Source organism: Lissotriton helveticus, chromosome 11 (assembly GCF_964261635.1).
Source record: "Lissotriton helveticus chromosome 11, aLisHel1.1, whole genome shotgun sequence".
Lineage (NCBI taxonomy): Eukaryota > Metazoa > Chordata > Amphibia > Caudata > Salamandridae > Lissotriton > Lissotriton helveticus.
The window spans coordinates 892,085,128-892,111,529 of record NC_136072.1 but is presented as its reverse complement, the minus strand read 5'-3'; the positions used below and the strand labels follow the sequence as shown (position 1 = coordinate 892,111,529).

At 47.5% G+C, this 26,402-nt stretch overlaps 1 protein-coding gene across 2 annotated transcripts in view; it reads left to right on the top strand.

Moving 5' to 3' along the window:
- The window catches only part of RNFT2 (ring finger protein, transmembrane 2), a 299,051-nt gene that overhangs the window by 252,878 nt on the left and 19,771 nt on the right, over positions 1-26,402 (top strand). For both annotated transcript variants that reach the window (XM_078667129.1, XM_078667130.1), the window contains exon 10: positions 12,762-12,863. In XM_078667129.1, coding sequence (XP_078523255.1) covers positions 12,762-12,863 — 102 coding nt within the window. The remainder of the gene's footprint in view (positions 1-12,761; positions 12,864-26,402) is intronic.

The following is a 26,402-nucleotide window of genomic DNA, read 5'->3' as shown; positions in this document are numbered from 1 at the left end:
CTAGCGGCCAAAACCTGGAATTCTCTCCCCACTCACCTCCTCCTCACACAGAACCACCTCTCCTTCAGAAAGCAGCTAAAAACCTGGCTTTTTGATAAGTAATGCACCCACCCTCCCTCAAGCGCCTTGAGACCCTCTGGGTGAGTAGCGCGCTATATAAATTCTTGAACTTGAACAGTCAGTTCCATCGTTGACACTACTGAGCTCACTATACAACCCACAGGTTCCCATGGATAAGCTTTAAAGAAAAAGAAAAGTGCCAAATGTGGGATTGTACACATCAGGATAGATGAACAAAGACAATGGAGAGGGGTGGAGGGGCACAGCAAAAGGAAAGGGAGGGCGACGAGACGGTGGAGTGTATAGAGACACACAAAAAAGAGAAAGAAGGATAGCGAAATTCATACAGATAGAAAAAACTAAAGAAGAGAGCTCAACAGTACACACGAGAAACAAATAAGAGAAGTACAGCAATGAAGGGAAACGAAGAGGATAGATCAGAGAGGAAATCTTGCATTTAGGGAAACAGAGAGGAAGTACTCTGAAGAGGCCATGAAGGAGAGAGGCTGTGCAATTAGGAAGAATTAAGAAGAGCATATGATGGACACCAAATGAAAGGGAGAGGAGAGATGGGTATGTCTAACCAAAAACTATAGTATATATGAGGCGGACTCGGAAAAGAAAAGGGAGGTGTGAGGAGGGAAAGGAGGGGAAGAAATGTAAATCGAAACGGACCGGAGGCTCACAGGTAAACTACTGTTAGACCCTACCTACGGCTCTATGCATCATTAGCGCTGCTTTGTGAAACTTTTCTGATCTAGATGTTGGCTCTAAGTAAAATCAATTAAAATAAAAAACAAATTAGGGGTGGCACAGAATGAGCATGAGTGCAAGGTGGGGGCGTGCAGCTGGTGTTAAGCTAGGTACAGCCTGCCATACTTCGCCTTGTAGCACTGCCTTTATAGCAGGCTTGGTCGGAGTCTTCTGGGGGTGGTGTTCCGTCTGTTTCTAGGCCGGGTGGCTGGGTCTTATTCGCTAAACTAACGCTGTGCAGTGTCAGCGTCGAAGAGGCGTGGCCGCACAAATATGGATTGTATAAGTATATCTAATTGTTGTAGGCAATATGAAATGGTGTAATCCTAGTATTCGCAGTTCGGTTGCAGGTCTGCGCTGCGTGGGACACGTCTCAGCGTGAAGCAGCATGGTGGCACGAGCTCTTGGGAGCACCGTGTTTTCCTAGGTGTACAGCATATCTGAACGTATTAAATCAGTGCTTAATTAGTTAAAAAAAAAATTTAAAAAAATAAGCACCAGGTGCTTGACAGGAGGCCCCTGCCAGCGCTGCCAATGACAGTCCCAACACAACTAAGACCAATCGAACTCCTGCAGGTGTGACAGTTAAATCTATTCTAGGCCCTCAAAGCTATAAGAATGGCTTAGGCGACAGGTACTAGTCATTTTTAATTTTTAGTCAATTTATTAACAACTGTTGTTTTAATACACAGCCACCATTTAGCAGACTGGCATAAGCGCCGGTGTTGACAATTAAGAGCTTGTGCCCAGCACCAGAAACCACCGGCTCAAATTAAGCTCTGAAAAGGCTCGGTTTAGGGTGTTCTGCTGCGTGTCCTGTGTCTCTATGCGAGTGCAGAGGCCAACCGGTGCAACGCAGACTAAAAGGCATTAAGGTAGCTGCTCGGATTAAGTCTATACAATAGCAAACTATAGAGACTAGCAGAGCACACTCACCTCTGCTTGCACCGACAAACACTTCAGAAAGAAGCAGGCACGAAAGAGATTAGAAAACCTTGAAACTAGCAGGCTTGATGGGGATTAGACTGCAGGGGTGACATTGGAAAATTGAAGGGGATAAGTGGATGTGATGGAGATTTAACTGCCTCGGACCAGCACCTCTCTGCAGTGCATGAAAGATTACCATGAGGTAAACGTTTTTTACGGTTTTGTACACACTTTTAAAACAAGCATTTACAATGCAATGGTTTCGCCTTTGGAAAAGTTAGAGCTATTGGCATTGTAAATGACAAAATTTGTATTTATGTGTTGGTTTTGAAAACAGATAAATAAATGGCATTGTCATTTACATTGCCATTATCTTAATCTTTCGCAAATGTGAGGCCTATTGTAGGGCTTTAAGTGGGCCGGGTCTCACCAGGTCTGAGCAGCGACAGTTTTTTTAAGGGGTCCTCAAAGTGGGTCTTTGCCAAGTTAGGTAAATATGATGAAAATATTAATCAAGTTTGGTTCGATGTGTAATAAACGTGGTCTGAGAACTGTTTATTTTCGAAGCCAGTAATTAGTCAAGTTCAGGCTGTTCATTTTGCTTATGTTGACTATTGGTTTTGAAGAGTTAATTGTGTTTGACGGCTCTTGACACCCCTAACCCCCACCAGCCTGGGTGGGTCCTCCATCTGTTATCAAAGGGTCGATACTTTCCCCAAAAAGTGTAACCACTTAGGCGATGTGCTGAAGCACAGTGTGCTGGGCCCAGCAGGGAATTTCAATGGCTCCATTGAATAATTGCAGCCCTGCTGTGCCTGCAGATCGGTGGGGGAGGGGCTGGGGAGTGGGGGCTGATGACGTTGATCTACTCTGAGTCTGCTAACAGTGAGCTGGCGTGGGACGGGCATCCAGTTGTAGAACTGAAGACTTACTTTTGTTGCATTAAAGTTCTACTTAGCTAGTAAAAGATTTACCAGAGATGGAAGGGCAAGGCAAAGAAAAACCACACCTAGCACTGTCCCCAATTGTCATTAAATCACAAGAGAACACTTAAGAGAATGCGGGTCCATTGTGAGGGAACAGCCACCGGGGAATCAGTCCCTAATCCTAAACTAAATAATACTACTCTGTGTACGAATCTGACATAAATATATACCATATCGAGGACCCCTTCGTATTAAACAGTGCTCAACATTCATCCTAATTTAAAGAAATCAGAATAGGTCCATAATCCAATTCGTATCCAATGTTTTTATTAGTTCATTCCTTAATTAAAATGTATTTCATTGTGGCCAGATTAAACATCTATCAGGAAAGCCAACACTGTTCGTTCTCATTGAGCTTCTTCAGGGCTCTTTGGTCCATAAGGACAGTCATAGTCTCAAAGATGCGGCCATCACACTGCATGCTTGTCCAATGAGCTGGCGTTTTTGTGATTTACCTCAACTGCTTCGCTAGTAGCGTTGACTAGTTAAATTGTTAAAAGCATCGCTGTGTGAAAATAACTTCTCCCACCACCCACCGTCTCACGCCCCCTCCTCACCCGTCCCGTCCCCTTTAACACAGCAAATTGTAAGCCTGTACTTTACACACGTGCATTATATTTAGAGCGAAATGCAAGGTGGCGTGTTTACTTAATATTTCTGTTGCATTAAGGGGAAAAACGTTTTAAATAAGGTTTCAAGCAGTTAGATGAGTGTGCTGCGCAAGGCCCGATATTCCTTGCATGTAATGCAATTCAGAAAAAGACAAACGCTTCATCTAGAGGGCTATTGCCTCGGCCACATTTGTTTCACTCAGCAGAAATGATAAATGCGATAATGCAAATATGAACATTTACGTCCAGAGCGCTCCCTGCATAACAAGTACACACATAGGGGTATGAAAGGATTCCCGGAAACGTTCGCACTTTATCGAAGAGTCTAGGTTGCCTCTGCGCAGTGAGGGCGCTTGAGACATCCCCCGAGGGTTTATGTTATGAGTTTTCGTTGGAGCCGTTTTCAAGCGACATGAAAGGGTGGTGTCGAAATCCAGGGGTTTCTCCAAACGTTTCTGGCCCAGCACTGGAATCAGTAGCGAGAATCAGATGCTTATACCAAATGTAAACAGACTTCCGGATACCTCAGTACCTCACGTCTACCTAAATATTCGATTTTATTCCACGTCATATTTTACCGATGATATGCGGGCACTTGCCTTTTATCATTTTGCCGGTTAAACTAAACCAGGAAAAGGAGACTCGGAAACAGGATGTATTAGGTGGGACACACATGGGGCTTTCACACAAGAGGTACACAGCAATCTATTGGACAAGTTTCTCATTTTTACGTCCCCAATGAAAGGTGTACTTTTATTGTGGCGCGTCTCTGTTTTTATATTAAATATTCTGTCTGCGTTCCTTGTTTACATTTGTTTCCGCGATTGTTGTTCATGTGGATTAATTGACAACTATTTCCCGTGTCTTTCAAAGCTGTGAGGGGTGAAGGTATCTGTTGTTAATGTAACCATATTAGTTATGAGGTAGGAGTTTACGCCAGTTTGTTTACACGAGGGTTCGCCTCACGCGCCCTTTTGTTTACACGAGGCTTCCCTGCATGCGCCCTTTTGTTTACACGTCTGTATTCAGAGTTTTAAATAAGGAATAGCAATTAATCCCGGTGGCATCCAGTATAATACAGGCACGGAACAGCGTATTATGCTTAATTTGATATGGCTAAGTCAGTGCTGGTGCCCAAAATGTGCTCAGAAGCCCACGGCCGGCACCGGCGCACAACCCACCGAGGCCGCGTAGTCTGGAATCAGCCTCTTGCCTTTAACCGGCTACCAGACACCCCTGCCCCGTTAGATCTCCGTTGCAGATTCCTGCTTTCTCCCGTTGTGGCGGAGTTTCCGCCTTTCTCTTCCTTTCGCCATTGTGCGTTTTCCTTCGCTCACTCTTGGGAAGTGTCAGAGGAGAAAAAATAAATTGAAGTCCTAAACAAGCACCTACGAGACACGGACAGCAGGAGGGGAGGGGGGGGGAAAGCACACGGACAGCGGGAGGGGGGGCGGGAAAGACACGGACAGCGGGGGGGGGAGACACGGACAGCGGGGGGGGTGGGGGGCGGGGGAGACACGGACAGCGGGGGGGTGGGGGGGGAGGAACGCACTCACCTGGACTTCTTCCGGCGGCCGTGGTCGGCATGAAATGAGGAAAACAAACACCAAAAAAAAAAACGAAACTCCGCCCAATGACGATGCAAAAAGGGTGGAGAGGGAAAAAAATGCAGGAACGCCCACGAATCTGGTCCGGCCATGACGGGCAGATCTCTGTTCCAATGGCTAGCCTCCATTTATGGAGCTAGCCAATGGAACAGAGGGCGTATTCAAGTCCCCCATACTGAAAACTAAAGATTTCTCCTGGGGGCGGAGCTAAAGCTCCGTGCCCCAGGCGAAACCTAAAAAGGAAGCCAACTGTTTACCTGGATGCACGGTTGGATTGGGATTAAAAATCAACCCTGGAACGCTAAAAAAAGAAGTGGCCCACATTTGAATATTGCCTATCCGCAAAACACTGCTTCGGCGAAATTTTAAAAGGCCCCTTTTGCTCAGGCCCCCGCTCAGTATACTTATATTAATGGACCGGCAGGGCAAGAGAAAGGGAAAGGGAGTGACACCACTGCCCCCTGATAACAGGGAGGTAATTCACGCCGACCTACCTCCAGAAAAGCCACTCAGGCACCCACTGGGCGGCTGGCGGCATCTGAACAACACAGAAACCGCCCAACTCTGCGCCCAGGCTGCCCAAAAAGGCAGCCCACAGCTAGAATTCGGGTACCGGCCCCTCGGCCATTGCCCGAGTGCCCCACGTTACCAACCCGACCCTGCCTGGATGCATGTTTTCTTTAGTGGAGAAAAACTCAGCACGGGAACCTATCAAAAAGGCCCGTTTACTTATGTCTCACCACCTTCCATGCAGCAGCTAAGCAAAGTGACAGCTCTGAATGTTTAAAATAAACCAGATGATGATGCCCTCGCATGAAGCTTGGCGCTGCAGTCATTCCAAGCACGTCACGCTCAATCTTTACCCTTCCGTCCAATTACTCCCTCACCCTGCCACCGTCTGTTTTCGTGCATGAAATGGAAACATATAAGTGAAAGTATTCACTATACCCGAGTAATGAGAAGTGCCGGTAGTTTCCCATTCGAAGTATAGAGCCTACTACTGAGACGTGCAGGAATTCTCACAGTTAAAATAAAGGTGTGCAGGTACTTAGTACTCGTTAGTACCTGCCCACCCAAAGCCCTTTACGTCTGTGTAAATGAAGGTGGATTGTAAGAGATTTTGTTCAACAAAAAACAGGGACTCTTGATTTTAGCTGCTTGTCCTTCCGTCAGGGACTGGGTGGATCAGTGGTTTATAAGATCACGATCACTAAACGAATGACCTCTTTAACCCCATGAGCAAGTTCTCTCTGTTTTTGTGGCTTAATGACGACCAGGGCCAGTCTACAGATGCCTGCATTGTTGCGAATAGCTTCGCTTCCAGTGTTGTCAATACAGCAACTTTCGCACAACCACCAACATTTGCAGAGCTTGGAGACATTCGGGTTGAAGTGCAAAAGAAGCGCAAGAAACAGTCCCGGCTTCGATGTCCAGTGGTGGGGGGCTGAAAAGAGGAGTAGGCTGGGAGAGGCGATGTCAGCAGCCTCTGGGTGTGCGCAGCCTGTCTTTTCCAGCGGTGGGGGCTCTGCGGGTGAAGATAGGTGCCCAGCGTACTTCGGGGGCGTTCTAGGCAGCTGGGCGACGTCAGCAGCCTCTGGGGCTCGAGGAGCCGAACTAACGCACGGCCATTTTGGAGCCTGGCAAGATACAGCTGCAGCGGCCAACAAGAGCGTGGCGACCCCAGGACGACAAAACAGCATCCGGGCCTGCCCCGAAGACAACAACAACAAAAACAAGAAATGCTGAAACAACACCAAAAGCGAAAGAAAGTAAAGAACAACCACAACGAAAGCGGGGGGGCGGGCGGGCAGCACAACCTTCTTCCAGCGGCGGTCGGGGGAAATGGCAAAACAAAAGCGCCGGCAAAAAAAAAAAGAAGTAAACGCCCACCTCCGAATGACGATGAAAAAGGGGCGGGGCTTAACAAAAGAGACAAACGCCCACGAATCGCATCAAGGCGGGGAAAATAGTAATTGACACACATCTCTTCCAATGGCTAGCCTCCATTTACGAAGCTAGCCAATGGAAGAGAGAGGTGGGATAAAGCCCCACACTGTTGAAGTCATGAAATCTCGGCTCCGCCCCCAACCTCGCAGCTTTCCCAATTAATTCTGGCAGGTCATACAATCTGACATTTCTCAAGGGAAACGTTCCAGGAAAATCCTTAAAAGAAAATTATGCGAATTTTTTGATAAAAAACAATGATGCATGTAATGCTTCATTTTTAGGTTGAACACTCGAATAGAAGGTATTTACCACACTTCGTAAATGCCTCACCCTGGGGTAAGGATATTTACAATGTATGGTAAATGTCCTCCCTATTTCTGCCCATTTTGTAATGAGGTCCAAAGAGTGGCACAGATCATTGTACAATTAAGAACTTTCCTTGAATTATCTGTGCCCCTGGTAGCATATATTCTAACATTACAAAATGTAAGGGTTATTTTACATACAAGCGATTGCCACAATTTGTCCCATTGTCGACTTCCATTGATTTGTCTAGTTTCAAGATTGAAAACAAAAAATCCCATCAAAATTGGCCAGGTTCAGCTTTCAAAAGAGAAGCCAATCCCTGTAGTGAATAATGTTTTCTGGGGACATGAAATGTCTGCATGGCTATGTACCCGTCTGCTTCTATGCTCGCTGCAGAAAAATCAGGGAGCCAGTGAACAATGTAGAGACCACCCTATTTAAGTCAAATTTGCAAAGGCTCTAAATCCCATGTGCTGCAAAGTGTTGCAGAACATATGGATGCCACGTTCATATGAACAGAGCATTACTCTGACACAAGAGAAGGATAACACTGCCAGTGTAAGTTTCCCAGAAATTCCAATACCTTGGTAAGCAGATCAGTCAGTTTTTCACTTTGAGGACTAAGGATCCCGAAATGCAGCTCTGTGCTGTTGCCTTACTGAAAATATTTTTGCAGTGAACTTTGTTTTTTAATGCTTTACTTGACCACTTAGGATATATACTATATTCAACAGTCCTTTTTATGTCTCGCCTAGGCAGCGCTTGCGCTGTCTCTTCGAGACATGCTGTATTCAATTATGGACTTGAAGTTCCGCCCATCTTTTCAATTGGCTCCTGTTACTGTCCTTTCTAAATGGTTGCTTTTGATTGGATGTATAGGCTTCATAGTCCCTCCTTAGTACCGCCTTGCCTCCTTTTGTAACCTACCATAAGAACTGGCCCTTTTACTGGTGTTGTTACTCCCTGTGTTTTATTTACAGTCTGTGCACACTATATTTTTTAAATGACTATTGCACACAGTACTTGCTTTCCTACAAGGGACCGCTTTTCAACTCTCTGCTGTCTGCTTTTGATCGCCCGAGGGCGCTTCTCAACTCTCTGCTCCTCATAGCCCCGGCACCGTGCTGAATATTTCAGCACGGCGCCCACTTTCATACGAACAACGACACAGGCGGGGGTGGGCGCAATACAAACAATGGTGGCAGCAGCTTTTTTTCTTTTCACAGCAGTGGGTCGCTTTTATAAAGCACCATGGGCACGCAGCTCCTGATTAGCAACAATGGCGGTCGAAGCTTTATTTTCCCACAGCGGTGCAGGTCTTTATCCTTCTAAAAAAAACGGCGGCCGCCGTGCTTTTATAAAAGTGGGCGCCAGCTGTGGAAAAAGAAAACTAGTGGCCGCCATTGTTTGTTTTGCGCCTGTGCCTCTTTTTATTTGCATTTCTGCTAACTCGGTTGTTTTTTGGTCATGTGACTCGGGCTCCACCAGTAAATTGTGAAACTGGCTGTGTGTTCTTCTGGTGACCTTTATCTGTGCCGCTACTAACATGTGTGAAGAAGAACTGAGTTGCAAAGGAGCTTGGGCATTGCTTAAGTGAAAAACTAAAAATAAACCAAAGTTGAGTGAATTTGACTCCAGCAAGGCAGAGCGGGTGTTGTGTCAATCAAGGATGTATGCAGCACAGACTCATGCAGATACTGTAAGGGGACCGGTTTAGCTAGTTTGCAAGCTGAGGCTGATGCTCTGTACTGCGCTGCTCACACTCTCCTTGTACTCTGTAATGTCGGGTTCGAAGGCAGGCTCTAGTTTACCGGATGAGATACCTAGTTTGTCCAGTTCAGATATTCATGGGTGCTGGTTTGGACTGTAATTCTGCGGTGCGACGAACCTGGTAAATGTTCTGCTGTAAGTGTAATCTCAGACGCCGTATCTGTGGGAACGGAGCTGTCAGTAGTCAAAGAAGCAGCAGGACTGCAACCTCAGACTTAAATGTACCATCACACATAGCCTTTTCATACACAAAAGCAAATACAACAGACAGTAAGCAAAAGCATTAAAGCGGAAGACCAGTACAAGTTAGGTTACCAAACTCGTTACAATTTAAGAATGGGTTAAAAATGACCAACTCCCCAACATTGTGTATAGGTTATACATATAATCCGAATTCAATATGGCCGATTATCTCGTGAGGTTAGATGTAAAGCAACAAAATCTCAGCGAGCATGTTGGTTAAAAAATTTAAAATTAGTTTGTTGCTTGTTTGAACGCATTTAATTGCTTGAGGCTTTCAGCTCTGAGCTGTAAGCCATTTATATAATTTACTGTGGGAACTTTGCACCCAGTTTCTGTAGTGTTAAATGGCCTGTGCTGTTGCTGCCAGAACAGCACTCAATGGACTAAAGGAAAGCCACTTTAAAACCTCAGCTGCTCAAGGACCTCTGGCTGCAAGTGTGACTCACTTTAATTTCAGATACAGGAAAGCACAAGTGGCAATAGCCAAACTGCACTAACCACAAATGTGCCTTGCATATGGGGATCTTTTAAGTGGCAACATGTCACGCATTGCAGCATTAATCATATGTCATGCATTGCAGCATCAATCATATGTCACGCATTGATGCAATGCGTGACATGATTGATGTTGCAATCATATGTCACTCATTGCAGCATCAATCCTATGTCACGTATTGCAACATCAATCATATGTCACGAATTGCACCATCAATCATATGTCACGCATTGCATCAATCATATGTCACTCATTGCAGCATCAATCCTATATCACGTATTGCAACATCAATCATATGTCACGCATTGCACCATCAATCATATGTCACGCATTGCAGCATCAATCATTTGTCACGCATTGCAGCATCAATCATATGTCACACATTGCAGCATCAATCATAGCCGATAGTCTTTTTATTTGTGGACTGTTATCTGGCCAAGAACTTCACCTACTCGTAGTGCTGCTGAATAAAAATCAGGATAGAAGTAAGAGGCCACGCAACATGGGACCTGATGACAGGAGTGCGCATGTTAACCAAGAAAACAAGAATTTGCAATGCAATAGGTCTCACATTTGCGAGAGTTTTAGGTATTGGCATTTTAAATGACAATGCCTTTTATTTATGTTTTGAAAACCTGCAAGCGGTGCATAAACACACACTTTGTACTTATAGTCCTTGCTTAGGAGAAGCAAGGCTGGCTGTAAAAGAGGCGCAGTTGCTGCCACCCTTGCTTCTCGTAAACAACAACAATAAATACAAAGTACTTTTTTTTTCACACCGCTTGCAGGTTTTCAAAATACATTATTAAAAGGCATTGTCATTTACAGTGCCAATAGCTCAAACTCTCGCAAATGCGAGACCTATTGCATTAAAAATGCTTGTTTATTAAGGTGGTCATTTATCTCAGGAAGGCTTCTCCTCAAATGTCTTCTCCGCCGCTGTAACAGGAGAATGACTGTTTCTATTGTCAAATGTAATATACATCGATTTTCTTAATTTAAAACATGAAGTGGTGCTGCCTTTAAACAGGCTTGTATTCTCAGAAATATGTATTTTAAAAAAGAAATAGAACTATCCCAATTTAAATATTTCCTTGAAATGCACATCCAGGCAGAGATGCAGCAATGTTTCTGAATTTAAAGATGACCTACATGATGGACAACTAAGATTACAAGTATGTAACCTTTCTAAAATTGTGGCACATACAACGGACTTGAAAACTAAAAAAAAAGTAAGTTATTTATGTTTCCCTGTGTTGATCAGGTTGCTAAAGCTAATAGTAATTCACATGATATTCACATATGATATTCAACTGCTAAGGTGGATCCCTAACTCTGGCCCAATAAACTGTTGTTCTGTGAAAGAAGTCAGATGATTTTCAACAGTTCGACTATAAGTTGTCTATTGCCTCACAATCAAAACCTGCCACTTTGGTAACAGTTAACAGCATCTAGCACTGCCGCCTGCAAAACGCAACCACGAGCAAGACCTACCATAAAGAATTTAGTGTGAATAAACGAAAGCCCTAAATATGAATGGGTTATGTATAGAAAGCAAGATCCTTGTGTTGAATTTTTAATGTAGGTGTAGATCTGTCCAAGACAATAAAATCGGACATTTGTTTATAATGTTGTCATTTGGACTAAAGGGGCCATTCTGACTTTTGCAGATGACCCACCTGGCAAACTCTTAGTTCCCCTGCCCCATTTAGAGGTGGTAGAACCACAGGGTTTTTGGTGTCAGCGCCTCGGCTGGCTCTGCTAATGGAAACTCATGTCTTAGAAGCCATTCACCACCTCAGGGCTGCCACGTCTCAGTGATGGTCGCCCTGCCTTAAATGAAGCAGGGCAACCGTCACTGAACGCCCCATCAGCCTTTCCTGGTCCCGGGCAGATAAGCTAATCATTGGTCATAATGTGCAGGGAGAAAGCAAGTCATGACAGTTGTTTTTATATTTTTTGTGAGACAGATTCCCGCTTTGGGAGTTTGTTTTATGAAACAAAATAAAAACTGCAGAGCCAAAAGACTGTGTCACCCAATTGGCATTTGTGCTGCCTACAATGTGTCTGCCTCATGCATAGTAGGCAGCGAGATTCCCGCCGGGTTAGTATATCTGAAATTATGGTGGGTAGTCCTTAGAAGGGGAGACGAGGCCAGGGCCTCCTATGAAATGACGAGCTTGTGGGCCCTCACTGAGGTCTAAGTGGCTGGATAAGTGTATGTGTGTTAACAAAATCTTCCAAATGAAGCTGCTGACTCACTTCTAGGTTCTGCAGGACACAACAACCTAGCTATTTTTCTCAAAGATTTACAAATCCTGTGCTAAAATCCTAGCTGCATCACACCAACCCCCAGAAAGTATTCTCAGATCCTGACTAAAGCATTTAACCATTTTGTACATAATCTCAATCCACATTGTGAAAGTGAGGTGGGGTCTAGGGTTTCAGTGACCATCTAATAACTCCCTTTTTCAATCGGCGAAGCTATCCACTTTATATAAGAATCTCTACTTCCAGTTCTTGTATGTGAGCATTGGTTTGTCTTCATGTTTTGGAAAAGTGTAATTGAAGAAGGGGCTGTGAAGGAGGGTATGGTTCCTTTAAAGGCCATTATGTTCTCTCTATGGTTGAATGACATTTAGTAACAGCAAGGAGTTCAGCAAGGAGTTCAGTCTCCAGGCTCAGATTTGCTTTATCTCATTGAATGATCTCAAATATTGGAAAGGACATACAGGCTGCACGTTTTTTCGTTTTTTTAGCTCCATCTTTGCTAGTCAAGTTTTGGATTTGATGTATAGTTCTTACCTTTCTAAATGAATCACTGGTATCTGCCAAGACTCTCTATATTAGTGTACTAACTATTATCGGATTTAGTGGTGCTGATGCCTTGTAACTGACGTGAGGCTTGTAGTTCATGAATTGCAGGCCACCGAATGGTACATTGACAGCATTACATTTTAGAATCACTTTTCTATTTCTATCTGTTAACCTACCAGCCTGGACCCGAAGGCCCTTCTCTTCACCATGTGTGTTTTCTTTCCTGTTCTTTGTGCAGAAGTATGGTGTTCGTGCTACCAGCCAGCAGTGTAGCGAGGCAGGGGACATTTGTGCCATCTGCCAAGCAGACTTCAAAGATCCCTGTGCTCTGATGTGCCAGGTAAGCAGTATCCAAACATTGTGACACAGGAGGGAAGCTCAAGAAATTGGCGGGAGGGTTGGGAGGGGAGGTGAGGGTGAGTAGTTTAAAACTAGAGTTTGTGAGCCTTGTGGTAGCTTTTGTTTATATGCACTTGCTAATCTGTGTCAATGAATGGGAACAGGAATCCATTTAAATTATATCAAGAGCAGATTTTCCTATGCTTTCTGAGCCTATGAATATACTACGGTTAGAGTGCAAAGTGAATTCTGATGATTTGTGCAGATTCTCTAATCAAACAATGTGGATCTATAATCTCAGATTTCATGATGTGTTAAACTGGGTTGTTACACTCAAAATCGACATTTTATTGACACCAGCAAATGTATTGCGTTTAAAAAAAAAAAAAAAGGAAATGGTCTTGGAAACAGGACGAATTTACACAAAGAGGAAAACTGTTCTCTGTCTTAGAAATACCGGACTAATTCTGTTTCCCCAAAACTCACAGCTGTAGCAGTGTTCTGGCAGTACATTTTCTCTTCTCCAGAGACAGGATCCCTGAAGAGAGACCTATTTCACCATTTGTATATTGTTTTTTTTAAATTTTTTACAAATTGTAACTGTTTTTGACACCAACCAGCATCTTTTAGATTTCATAAAAGTTGTGTGAAGGTTTTAGCAGATTTTTCACCATAGGTGTTATGCCTTCACTATTTGGAAACTTTCCTATGTCTGGTAGTATAAAATAAGAAAAGGCCCCTTATATCCGCTGCATCTTGTGTCTCCCTAAAAGTAATACTGTGAAAGAATATCACATTTTTCAAGGATCTTTATGGGATTTATTTACGAGGTATGGAACGGTCTAGAGCCTTCACAGTGCTCTTGATAATGGATTGCAGATTTAAGACCACCGTAGGTCTTTATCTTTCACCTCTACGATGTCCGGGACCTCCATGGACTTTCCACAGAACCATTTCAAGAAAAGCAGAGATCAAAGATATTGACATCAAAAGAACTTGACATGGTTCTGACTATCAAAAGCTCTTGACTTTAAGATTATTGATGCTTGAAAGACCACCCTGCTTGATGTCGAGACTAAGAGCATCAAGGGATGAACTGCACATATAAAATGGCCACGCTTTTGGTAATGAGAATAATCCTCATCAAGCCGGGTCATCATTTTTACCAGTATGTGAATGCATTTTCCTTGCCCCTCTAAATAAGATATTGATGAAGGAACAAGAACATGAAAATACGCCTAGAGTAGAGACAAAACTCTGCCGTGCAAGGCAACACCTCCTCCTCTTGGAGCTCCAAAACGGAGGTGTGTGGAGGCTCAAGTACACTCCACTACTGCCACTGGAACTGGTTAGTGAGTGGTTTAAATAGTGCTACAATGTAGTCCAGACCAAGACCTCCAAGGCCATCAAACGTCTAAATCTTCCTGGTTTAAGTATTCATTCATGCCCACAACAAGATCATCAACAAGAGTCTCACAGGTAAAATAAATTGTTAGATTCCATGACAGTCTGTTGAGGGAGCCACTGAATTGACTTGGAGGTGCCCCAGACAAAGTCTTTATTCATCTGTGAGACCCTGGAGCACACAACCCCCTTAAAATGTATCATAATGAGTGCTAGGAATGAAGTATCAAGGTGAGACTGTTTCATGTTTTAAGATTATACTCTCTGTGGATGATGCTACACTGGGGCACACCCTGCAGCTATATTCCCAATTGGTGCTTCTAACCCGCTGTGCATAGCAATGTAACCTGCAGAAGAACTGTTAGAGCCGTGATTAAGCACTGTCGTCTTGTGAGTGCAGGTTCTATGGTTGAATGGGAGGCTTCCATGGTCTACTTAATGGGCGTTTGCTTTCAAATATCTTCTGGGGTTCGAATGGTGTTTAATAACAAACAGAATCCCCTGGAGAGCAATTGAAATACTTTGGAGACACTAGTTCACAATCAGCCTTCGACTTCAGTAAAACTGGCGACTGTTAGAAAGACATGGCAGGACAACATTCAGAAGTGGGCAGAGCTGGCTGGCTGCTTGCTTGACTAACTTGTTCTATTCAGGCACATACATCAATAGTGGACCTACAAGGTCTTCAAGGACAGGAAACATAAATAGGTTGATATAAATAAAGTTTTCACTGAGTAATGCGCCTTATTGTATTCGCTCCCCAATACACCTGGCGGCATGCTTTTTCTCATGATTGCCTACAAAATGTGGATTTCAGTGTATTTGCATGTGAACAGGAAGAGATGCTGGACACTCCACTCATATTGAGCCAAATCAAACAGTTGATAGCACAGTTGATCCCAGGAAAGACCCCAGGCAGGAAGATTCTGCCAGCTGAGTTCTACAGCACTTCTCAGGAGTAGATGACGCAACAATTACACTATATATACTTAGTTGCTATGATGAAAGATGCCCTGCTTCCCACCGCACAGGAAGACATCATTGTAGTTCTACCAAAAAACAATTGTAATCCGTTAGACAAATAATCTTGTTTCCCCCTATCAGTGCACAATCTGGGTTGCATAATCCTGTGGAAAACGCTACCTTCACAACTGCTAGTAGTGTTCGCATTTATCAATTCAGATGGGTATATGACAGGAATGGGGCGCTAATATGATGTTCACGTACAATTTTTTATCGGAAAGGTTCTCACTCACGGTACTCTCAAAGAGGGGAGATACACCCTACTCCCCCAATTTCAATCCTAGGATTGATCAGCAATAGTTAACAATATGAGGCACACACAATTCGTATCAGAAATGAATACAATATACAGTTTGAAAAGCAAAGAGAAAGTCTTTTCTTGACAGGTATATTTATTTTTCGGTACATACAGCAGGGCAGGAGAGGAGTGGTTTGCCCACTCCAAGTGCGCAGGATGCTTTGGCCAGCCGTCGCCAGCCAGCCAAACCATCATGAGCACTTTGCATGTTCTCCGTGCAGGCTGCATTACGGCCTGCATTGCAGCATTGTGATTAGCTATCAGGAGGCTGGGAGCTGGGTGCATCCTGCTTCCTGCCCTGGAAGCAGGGTACAGGATTGAGGGGATGAGGATAGGCGGCAATGGGGGGCAGAAGCGGCAGACAGGTACGTTTTGTATTTTAATTTTTATTTCATTCCCCCCTCCCACCCTCTCTGCCCCCCCACCGCCTTAAAAAAACCAGCCGCCACTGATGCCTGGTTTGATTGTCCATGTGTCGAATGTGTACCTCTCTTGAGGTATTTTGTCAGTTGTGTATAACCTTGCCATTTTCTATTTGCCCACAGTATTAGGGCATCTGTATTGTGTACTCCAACTTGGCCAACAATGTGTGATCTTGGGCCCATATCTACCAATGCATTTTCCCATAGATGACGGGAAAAACACTTTGATCCTTGAGGCCCTTGATCTCTTTTTCCCTTCGCTTTTTACATGCACTATAGCAGTGTGCTTGCTTTCTGGATGTTTAGGTGTATTCTGTGTGAAGAAGCCTACCCTTGCATAGTGAGTGCACTTGATGCACAATACCATGAATGCTCCCTAAACTGGCTGAAGAAACAGGCCTGGGATAAGCAGTGCTTATTCTCCAGTATTAGGGGTGTCTTTCATAGATTCACATGCCTGAATCATTCCCCGTCGTCGGAGTAGGAGTCCCACGGTACATAAAAAAGCAGTAATATGCCATTTGTACATAGCAAATAACAGTTATACTAAACCAGGAAGTAAAGTAGCCCCAGCTACCAAGGAAAAAACTTCCACATTAGTGACTATCTAAGTCATTATGTTAGACCAAACTGCAGCCAATCAGGCCACAGCTCCCACCAGAATACTCTCCCCAGAGACCCAGGCTGTCAGATTTTTTACCGCACGTCGTGTGATAGGGAGTCTCTCTGAGCTCTGCTCAGTTTTTTCTCTATTTTTGAAAGTTCTCACTTTCAAACATGTCTAAATCAAAGTCCTTATTCAGGGCCTGTGAATCCTGTGGCAAGGCACGGCTGTTCAAAGAGGATCCGCATACTCTATGCATCTATTGCTTGTATCCTGATCATCAAGCAAAGGAGTGCAAGATTTGTCGCACTTTTCCTGCTAAAACCCTCAGGGACAGAGAGGGTCGCCTACTGCTGTGGATACAGAGGATTAAGGACAAGGATTTGCCACTCTCTGAGGTAGGAAGTTTGGCCTCAGTGTCTTCTATGGGCTCTAGGAAAAGGATGGCTGAGGGTAAGGTGACTACTCCTAAGGCGAAGGTGGCGAGGCAGGCCCAGCTCTCTCAGGACGCTGATGAGCCTTCTACCTCAAAACTGAAGAAATCCTCTGAAAAATCTGTGAGGCCACCAGAAACTAAACAGACTGCGTCTTTAATGTCACCTCAGAGGCCCATAACCAAGGCAGCAACTTCTCTGCCAGTTTCCTGCCAAACAGCCACTGCAGTAACTTCTACCATGACTTTTTCCTCACCAAAACCCTCTTTGGTGATGTCCTCAGCGTCCTCTCCTACCTTTGTTCATGTACAGGTTCGTCCCATCTCGTCGACGAAGAAAATGTCACCCCCCGTCGACGAGCCCCCGTCGACGAAGCACAGATCAGCGTCGACAAACAGCTTGCCGTCGACGACAGCCTTACCGTCGACGAAGAAGACCGTACCGTCGACGACGACGCCGTCGACGAAGCAGCCGTCGACGATCCCATCGACGACGAGGAAGACCCCGTCGACGGCCCCGTCGACGATCCCTTCGTCGACGCGGAAGACCCCGTCGACGACCTCGTCGACGAAGTCGTCGTCGACGGTCACGTCGACGAAGGAGATAGTTCCGCCGACGACCTCGTCGACGACCCCGTCGACGAAGAAAATGGTCCCGTCGAAGACTTCGTCGTCGACGACAAAATCCGCATCGATGAACTCTAACCAGCCGCAGTCGTCAACGGAGCAATCGTCGTCGAAGAGTGCATCGTGCACAGCCAAGTCTAAGCCACAAGACTTGCCAGTGCCTCAGAAAACTCCAATAACACCAAAGCTGTCATCCTGCACAGACATCCAAGTCTGGTCAGCAAGAAGCGATGTGATATCGCTGCCATCTCCAGCCACCACTGCGGCGCTATTACAAAAGCACCCGTCTCAGTCTGCATCTATGTCGCCACTGACGCTGCCAGACAGGCTCTTGGATTCTGAGGTAGAGGACTCTGGTGATGAATTATTTCAAGCAGCCAAGAGTCCATCTGACTTGCTTATTCTGGTGAAAGATCAGGGCGAAGAAGAGCAAGTGACGCAACCGCCCAGGTTGGATACTACACCAACACCAGGAATGCATATGCCTATGGAACTGTTCCACAATTTACAGTACATGTTGAGCGATTACTATCGCAGTTTTCCGCCTTCAGAGTCTGGCGAATCTCAAATCTCGTCCCCACAGCCTCAAGTGACCCCGAATTCAATGCCTACTAGGCCAGAAGGAACGGGGCATAACCCATCCATACCGGTGCCTTATAACCAAACGGAGGATGAGAACTCTGAGGAGGAGGCTCAGGAAGAAGGTGAATTAGATAAATCGGATTCGTCGGAGTATGAGGATTATCAATCAATCAATCAATCATCGTATTTATATAGCGCACTACACACCCAGAGGGTCTCAAGGCGCTGGGAGGGGGGGGGGAATCTGCTACTGCTCGAACAACCAGGTCTTGAGTTGCTTCCTGAAGGCGAGGTGGTCCTGGGTCAGGCGGAGGTGGGTGGGGAGGGAGTTCCAAGTCTTGGCGGCGAGGTAGGGGAAGGATCGTCCCCCTGTGGTGGCTCTGCGGATGCGGGGGACAGCGGCCAGGGCGTGGCTGGTCGAACGGAGCTGGCGTTTGGGAGCGTAGAAGTTGATGCGGCTGTTGAGGTATCCTGGTCCTTGGCTGTGTAGGGCTTTGTGTGCGTGGGTGAGGAGATGGAAGGTGATTCTCTTGTTGACCGGGAGCCAATGCAGATCTCTCAGGTGTCCGGAGATGTGGCTGCGACGGGGGATGTCCAGGATGAGTCGTGCTGAGGCGTTCTGGATCCGCTGGAGTCTCTTCTGGAGTTTGGCGGTGGTTCCGGCGTAGAGGGTGTTGCCGTAGTCCAGACGGCTGGTGACGAGGGCCTGGGTGACCGTCTTCCTGGTCTCGGTGGGGATCCACCAGAAGATCTTACGTAGCATGCACAGGATATTGAAGCATGCCGAGGAGACGGCGTTGACTTGTCTCGTCATGGAGAGGGAGGAGTCCAGGATGAAGCCCAGGTTGCGTGCGTGGTCTGTTGGTTTGGGTGCGCTGCCTAGGGCGGGGGGCCACCAGGAGTCGTCCCAGGCGGAGGGTGAGGATCCCAGGATGAGGACTTCCGTCTTGTCCGAGTTCAGTTTCAGGCGGCTGTTCCTCATCCAATCGGCTACCTCTTTCATCCCTTCGTGAAGGTTGGCTCTGGCGGTGGCGGGGTCGTTGGTAAGGGAGAGGATCAGCTGGGTGTCGTCGGCGTAGGAGATGATGTTGAGGTTGTGCTGGCGTGCGATGTCTGCGAGGGGGCTCATGTAGATGTTGAAGAGGGTCGGACTGAGCGAGGAGCCTTGAGGGACGCCGCAGATGACTTCGGTGGCTTCAGATCTGAACGGGGGGAGGCGGACTCTCTGTGTTCTTCCAGCGAGGAAGGAGATGATCCACTCCAGTGCCTTCTCCTGGACTCCGACGTTGCTGAGGCGTTGTACTAGGGTACGATGGCAGACAGTGTCGAAGGCCGCGGAGAGGTCGAGGAGGATGAGGGCCGCTGTTTCTCCGTTGTCGAGCAGCGCTCGGATGTCATCGGTGGCTGCGATCAGGGCGGTCTCGGTGCTGTGGTTGGCCCGGAAGCCGGACTGCGAGGGGTCGAGGGATCCGTTCGTCTCGAGGAAGGCGGCCAGCTGCTTGTTGACGGTCTTCTCGATGACTTTTGCAGGAAACGGGAGCAGCGAGATGGGGCGGTAGTTCTTGAGGTCGGTGGGGTCAGCCGATGGCTTCTTGAGTAGAGCGCTGAGTTCGGCGTGCTTCCAGCTCTCCGGGAAGGTGGCGGTGTCGAAGGAGGTGTTGATGATGTCCCGTAGGTGGGGTGCGATGATAGCGTCGGCCTTGTTGAAGACGTGGTGAGGGCAGGGGTCGGTCGGAGATCCGGAGTGGATGGAGTTCATCGTGCGGATGGTGTCTTCGGTGCTGATCGGAGTCCAGGCGCGGAGGGTGGTGGTGGGGGGCGGTGGTTCGGTCGTGGTGCTCGTCGGTTGAGTGCTGAAGCTGTTGTGTATGTCCGCGATCTTGTTGTGGAAGTAGGAGGCGAGGGAGTTTCAGAGGTCTTGCGAAGGGGTGATGTCGTTGTTTCCGGCGTTGGGGTTGGAGAGCTCTTTGACGATGTTGAAGAGTACTTTGCTGTTGTGTGCGTTGTTGTCCAGTCGTTCCTTGAAAGCAGTTTTCTTGGTGGCGCGGATGAGTTGGTGGTGTTTCCGGGTGGCGAGCTTGAGGGCAGTCATGTTGTCCGGTGTTGGGTCTCTGCGCCAGGTTCTCTCGAGGGCTCGGCAGTTCTTCTTGGAGCTCTTGAGTTCGTCAGTGAACCATGGGGCTTTCTTGCTGCCGGGTCTGCTGGGCTGGGTCCTCAGGGGGGCGAGCTCGTCTGCGCAGTCGCTGATCCACGTCGTGAGGTTGGTGGCCGCCTGGCTAGGGTTCGTTGTGCTGGTGGGGGGTTCGTGCTCAGGGAGGACGCGAGCTGGTCGGCTGTGATCTTGTTCCAGCTTCTGCGTGCAGCCTGTTGCTGGTGGTGGTGGATCGTGGTCCTTGCGAAGCTGAAGTGGACGCAACTGTGGTCCGTCCAGTGGAGTCCGGTGGCGTGGCTGAAGGCGATGTCCTTGCTGGATGAGAAGACGGGGTCGAGTGTGTGTCTGGCGTAGTGGGTGGGGGTGGTCACCAGTTGCTTGAGTCCGAGGTTGGCGAGGTTGTCCAGCAGGGTGGTGGTGTTGCGGTCGTTGTTGTTCTCCAGGTGGAAGTTGAGGTCCCCGAGGAGGATGTAGTCAGCGGAGCAGAGGGCGTGCGGGCTGATGAAGTCGGCGATGTCTTCGCTGAATTGTGTGCGTAGTCCAGGGGGTCTGTAGATGAGGGTGCCTCTGAGGGTGGTCTTGGGGTTGATGTGGACTTGGAAGTGCAGGTGCTCGGCGGTAGCGAGGGTGTCATCGGTGTTGGTCGTGATGCGGATGGTGTTCCTGTGGACGATGGCGATGCCTCCTCCGGTGTTGTTGATGCGGTCCCTTCGGATGATCTTGTAGCCGTCTGGGATGGCGGTGGCGATGTCGGGCGCTGAAGAGGCGTTCATCCAGGTTTCCGTGAGGAAGGCGACGTCTGGGGCTGTGGTGTCGAGCAGGTTCCAGAGCTCGACGGCGTGCCTGTGGACGGAGCGGGTGTTGAGCAGGATGCATCTCAGGTGGCTGCTGCTGTTGTTCGTCGAGGTCTTGGGCACTGCTGGAGTGGTGCGGGTCGGGGTGCAGGTGACCTTGCAGGCGTTGCAGCAGAAGGGTCCATGGGTGCGTCTCGGGGTGGCTCGGTAGCAGCCCGGGGCTCGGCCGGCGTTGAGTGCGTTGAGGGCGGCGGCGGCGTACGTCCGGCGGGTGGGCTGGGGTCTGCGGGGGCCAGGGGTCCTGGCACTGGGCGCGGTCCAGGCGCGGACGGGCGCAGACGGGCTTACCTTTGGCGCACCTTCGGCGCTCATTCGGTGCTCCCGCTGCGCGCGTCCGCTGCGCGGTCGCTGAGGGTCGTCATAAGTCCGTAGCCGGGAGGGCGGGTCAGCTGGGAGGCGGGTAGCGGGTTGTCCAATGGGCTGGAGGTGGGCGGGGCCGCAGGGAGGCAGCGGCGGGAATCGGCGGAGGCGACGTGCGGCTCAGCGGCGGCTGGGTCGCGTAGGTAGGCTGGCAGACAGGAAGGAAGGCGCTTGGCAGCAGGAGGGGTGACCCGGCCTCGTAGAAGGCACAGTGGTCACTCCAGCGATGTCAGCAGCGCTCTCCTTAAGTCCCTAGCCGGGAGGGCGGGTCAGCTGGGAGGCGGGTAGCGGGTTGTCCAATGGGCTGGAGGTGGGCGGGGCCGCAGGGAGGCAGCGGCGGGAATCGGCGGAGGCGACGTGCGGCTCAGCGGCGGCTGGGTCGCGTAGGTAGGCTGGCAGACGGGAAGGAAGGCGCTTGGCAGCAGGAGGGGTGACCCGGCCTCGTAGAAGGCACAGTGGTCACTCAAGCTGACACACCGTCTCCGGATGAACAACCAAAGGCTGAGTCACCACCGGTGGATATTGCGAATTTCCATAGGATTATGGACAATGCAACCAAGAGATTTCTCATTACCATGGAGACTAAACAGGATGAATGTTTCCTATACGACTTTAAGAGTTTGTCTCAGAGGCAAAGCTGGTCTATTCCTATTATAGACTTTATTTGGAAAGAAGGTCTCAAGATTATGGCCACGCCGAATTCTTTACCTGCGGTTTTACCACGAGTGGATAAGAAATACAGAGCACCAGCATCTTCACCTGCTTGCCTGATTGGCCAGGCCAAGACGGAGTCAGTCATTTCACAAGCAGCTCAAAAGAGAGCAAAGAACCCGTCGTCTCAAATCTCCACTCCAACGGACAGAGACGGGAGATGACTCGATACCATTGGGAAAAAGGTATCAACGATTGCAGCGACCACAGTTAGGGTTGCTAATTCTATGGCAATTCTAGGCAGGTATGATAGGCAAATGTGGTCAGACATATCGCCTTACATTAAAAAACTGCCTGAACCGGACCGAAGCCATGAAAATCCTGCAGGAAGGGGAATGTGCTTCGCCGGAGATCATTGATGCTGCAGTAGATGTAGCAGCTACAGGATTCAGACAGTTGGCAGGAGCCGCTGTCCTTCGAAGAGAGGGATGGTTGAAATCTACATCCTTTAGGCAGGAGGTGCAAGCCAAGGTGTTAAACATGGCTTATGATGTCGAGTACCTATTCGGCTCGCATGTGGATGAGGCTTTACAGGCCATCAAAAAGGATACAGAGACTGCACGATCGTTGGGTACTTTGCAGTATTGGAAATCTTCCTTTCGTGGTGCTAGAGGAAGAGGAACCTTCACAAATAGAGGAGGATATTACCAACAGCGTTCCTATACGAACACCCAAAATACCCAGAGGTACCAGCCATATAAACAACAACCTTATGGCCAGAGAAGAAATAATTATTCACAGCCCCGAGGGAAAACAACATATCGGGGTAGAGACAACACCAGCAAAAAGTGAGAATCACTTCCTGCCGCCACTTTGTCCCAGCCAGAAAAAAATTGGAGGAAGAATATCCCTACATTACTCAAAATGGTCAAATATTACCACAGACAAATGGGTGCTGGATGTGGTTTCCAAGGGCCACATATTAGAATTTGTAAAAAACCCTCCAAATTCACCCCCAAAAGGGCCGCCCCAGCTCATCTCAAGGAGCTATTCATCCAAATCAATACAATGATTCGGAAGGGGGCAATCGAGAGAGTACCTCAACATCAGAGAGGAAAAGGCTTTTACTCTCGTTTTTTCTTGATACGCAAAAAATCAGGGGAATAGCGCCCAATCCTCGATTTGCGGGCCCTCAACAAATACATCAAAAAATTAACGTTCAGAATGTTAACCCTCCAAGAGATCCTCCAGTTCTTGGCAGAAGGAGACCACTTGGCAACACTCGACCTTCAGGATGCTTACTTCCATGTACCCATTTTCCCCAGACACAGGAAGTTCCTGAGGTTCAGAGTGGCTGGCAGGGATTTCCAATTCAAGGTGCTTCCCTTTGGACTACGTTCAGCCCCGAGGGTGTTCACAAAGATGTTGGCACCTGTAGCGGCCCACTTGCGATTACAGGGTATTCAGATATACCCGTATCTGGACGATTGCCTTATCAAGGCCAATTCCTACGCCACAACAAGCAGACATGTCCAGAAATGCCTTTGCCTGCTTCAAAGCCTGGCATTCTCAGTGAATGTTGAGAAATCAGATTTGATACCATCACAAAGGAAGTCTTTCCTAGGAGCAACACTGGACTCCAGGCTCGCTCAGGTCTTCATTTCAAGCGAAAGACAGGAGAAGATCCAAAAAATGGCGACTACACTCCTCAGAAAAGAGTGCGTTTCTGTTCGGAAATTCAAATCTTTCCTAGGGATGATCTCATCGTGCATTCCTCTCACTCCAAACTGTCGTCTGAGGATGAGACCATTACAAGAGGAACTCAGTCACCAATGGGTGCGGTATCAGGTTCCTTCGAGGATATCATCACCTTAACACCTCGAATGAAGAATACAGTCCTGTGGTGGAGTCAGACACACAACCTGCAAGTGGGTTGTTCTTTCCTCGCAGAAGTCCCCAGATTCATAGTAACCACAGATGCCTCGCTAGAAGGTTGGGGCGCGCACCTTCAAGGGATGACGATCAGTGGCAAATGGGACAGTCAACAAAAGAAATTGCACATCAATCTATTGGAATTAAGGGCCATTTTCCTCGCCATGAAATCTTTTCAGGCGATTCTGGAAGGCTCAACAGTGTTAATTCGAACAGACAACACAACGAGCATGCATTACCTGAACAAGCAGGGGGGCACAAGATCAGCCGGGTTGTCCCAGCAGCTCTAGAGATCTGGACTTGGGCTCTGGCTCACTACATCAACTTGTCAGCGGTGCATGCTCCAGGAGTAGTCAATGTGCTGGCCGATTCATTGAGCAGATCCAAGAGCAGCACTCACGAGTGGGAACTGCATCAGCCAGCGCTGGATCGGATCTTCCAAAGATGGGGTCACCCCGATCTGGACCTTTTCGCAACGTATCAGAACAAAAAATGTACACACTTTGCGAGCTGGATTCCCCACAGAGAATCTTGCGGGGATGCGCTGTCAATGAATTGGGAGCGGATATTTGCCTACGCTTTCCCGCCAATTCCTTTAATTCCCAAGGTCATCAAGAAAATGAGGAGACAGCCGTGTCGAATTATTCTGATTGCTCCACGGTGGCCACGACAGTATTGTTTCACACAGCTTCTTCTTCTATCAGAACGCGAACCAGTCCAACTGCCTCAAATTCCGAATCTTCTGACAATTCAAGAAGGCAGGGTGTATCATCCAGATCCTCATTCTCTGAAATTATCGGCTTGGCTCCTCAACACCATGAGTTTGCACACTTGAACATTCCGCATGACTGTCAAGAAGTCCTAGCCAATGCTAGAGCACCTTCAACGAACAAAACTTATAAACTTAAATGGAAGCGCTTTTGTGTTTGGTGCCAAACTATGAATTTACATCCCATGCATGCGGAACCGGAAAAGATCTTACCCTTCTTTCTACAGTTGGCTAAATCAGGTTTGGCTCACTCAACACTTAAAGTGTTTTTAGCGGCCATATCCCGATACCGTCAGGATGGTACGAATTCTCTATATTCTTCAAGAATAATCCAACAATTCTTTAAAGGTTTATTTCGTATGTTTCCTCCAATACGTCGGCCACCCCCATCCTGGCACTTGAATATAGTACTAGCTCAGCTCATGCGCCATCCCTTTGAGCCAATCCATAAAGTTGATCTCAAGTTTATCACTTGGAAGGTTGCATTACTACTGGCATTAACATCAGCCAGAAGGGTGAGTGACATGCAGGCGTTCACGTCTAAGCCGCCTTTCTTGCAATTCACAAACGACTCTGTGATACTACGCACCAACCCGAAGTACATGCCCAAGGTGCCATCGGATTTTCATTTAAACGAGCCAGTGATACTTAAGACATTCTTTCCCAATCCGCAGTCACCAGCTGAGCGGACTTTACACACATTAGACATTAAGAGATGCCTTAAGTTTTATCTTTCAAGGACAGCTGCCATCAGAAAGACGGATCAGCTATTTGTAGCGCATGGCAGACCGAGACAAGGCTGTGCAGTGACAAAACAGACTATCGCCAGGTGGGTCTCATCCACGATAGGGCTCTGCCATCAGCAAGCAGGTAAACCCTTACAGACCTTACCTAGAGCACATTCTACGAGAGCAGTCTCCTCTTCAACTGCTTTGTTTGCTGGAGTGCCTCTCCTACAGATTTGCAGAGCTGCAACCTGGTCCAGCAGGCACACATTCACGAGGCATTACTGTCTGGATTCTTCAAGTGATACCGATGCCTCGGTGGGTAGAGCAGTCCTGCGCAATTTTTTTCAATAAGGTGAGCCTCTGATGATCTCTCCCACCTCCTATTGCTCTTTTGTCGCTTTCATATGTTATTGCATTACTTTATTTTCATGCATAAAAACTGTTCCTTGGCATCTAAGAGCGACATATGATATTACTGCTAACTACTCGGATTCAGGCATGTGAATCTATGAAAGACACCCCTAATACTGGAGAAGAACAATAGTTACTTACCTGTAATCTGTGGTTCTCCAGTATTGGTGTCTTTCATAGATTCACATGCACCCACCCACCTCCCCTCAGAGTCTCACTCAGGTTGTTCAGATATATCTATATACACTTGGTACACTCCGGTGCTACAAAAATCTGACAGCCTGGGTCTC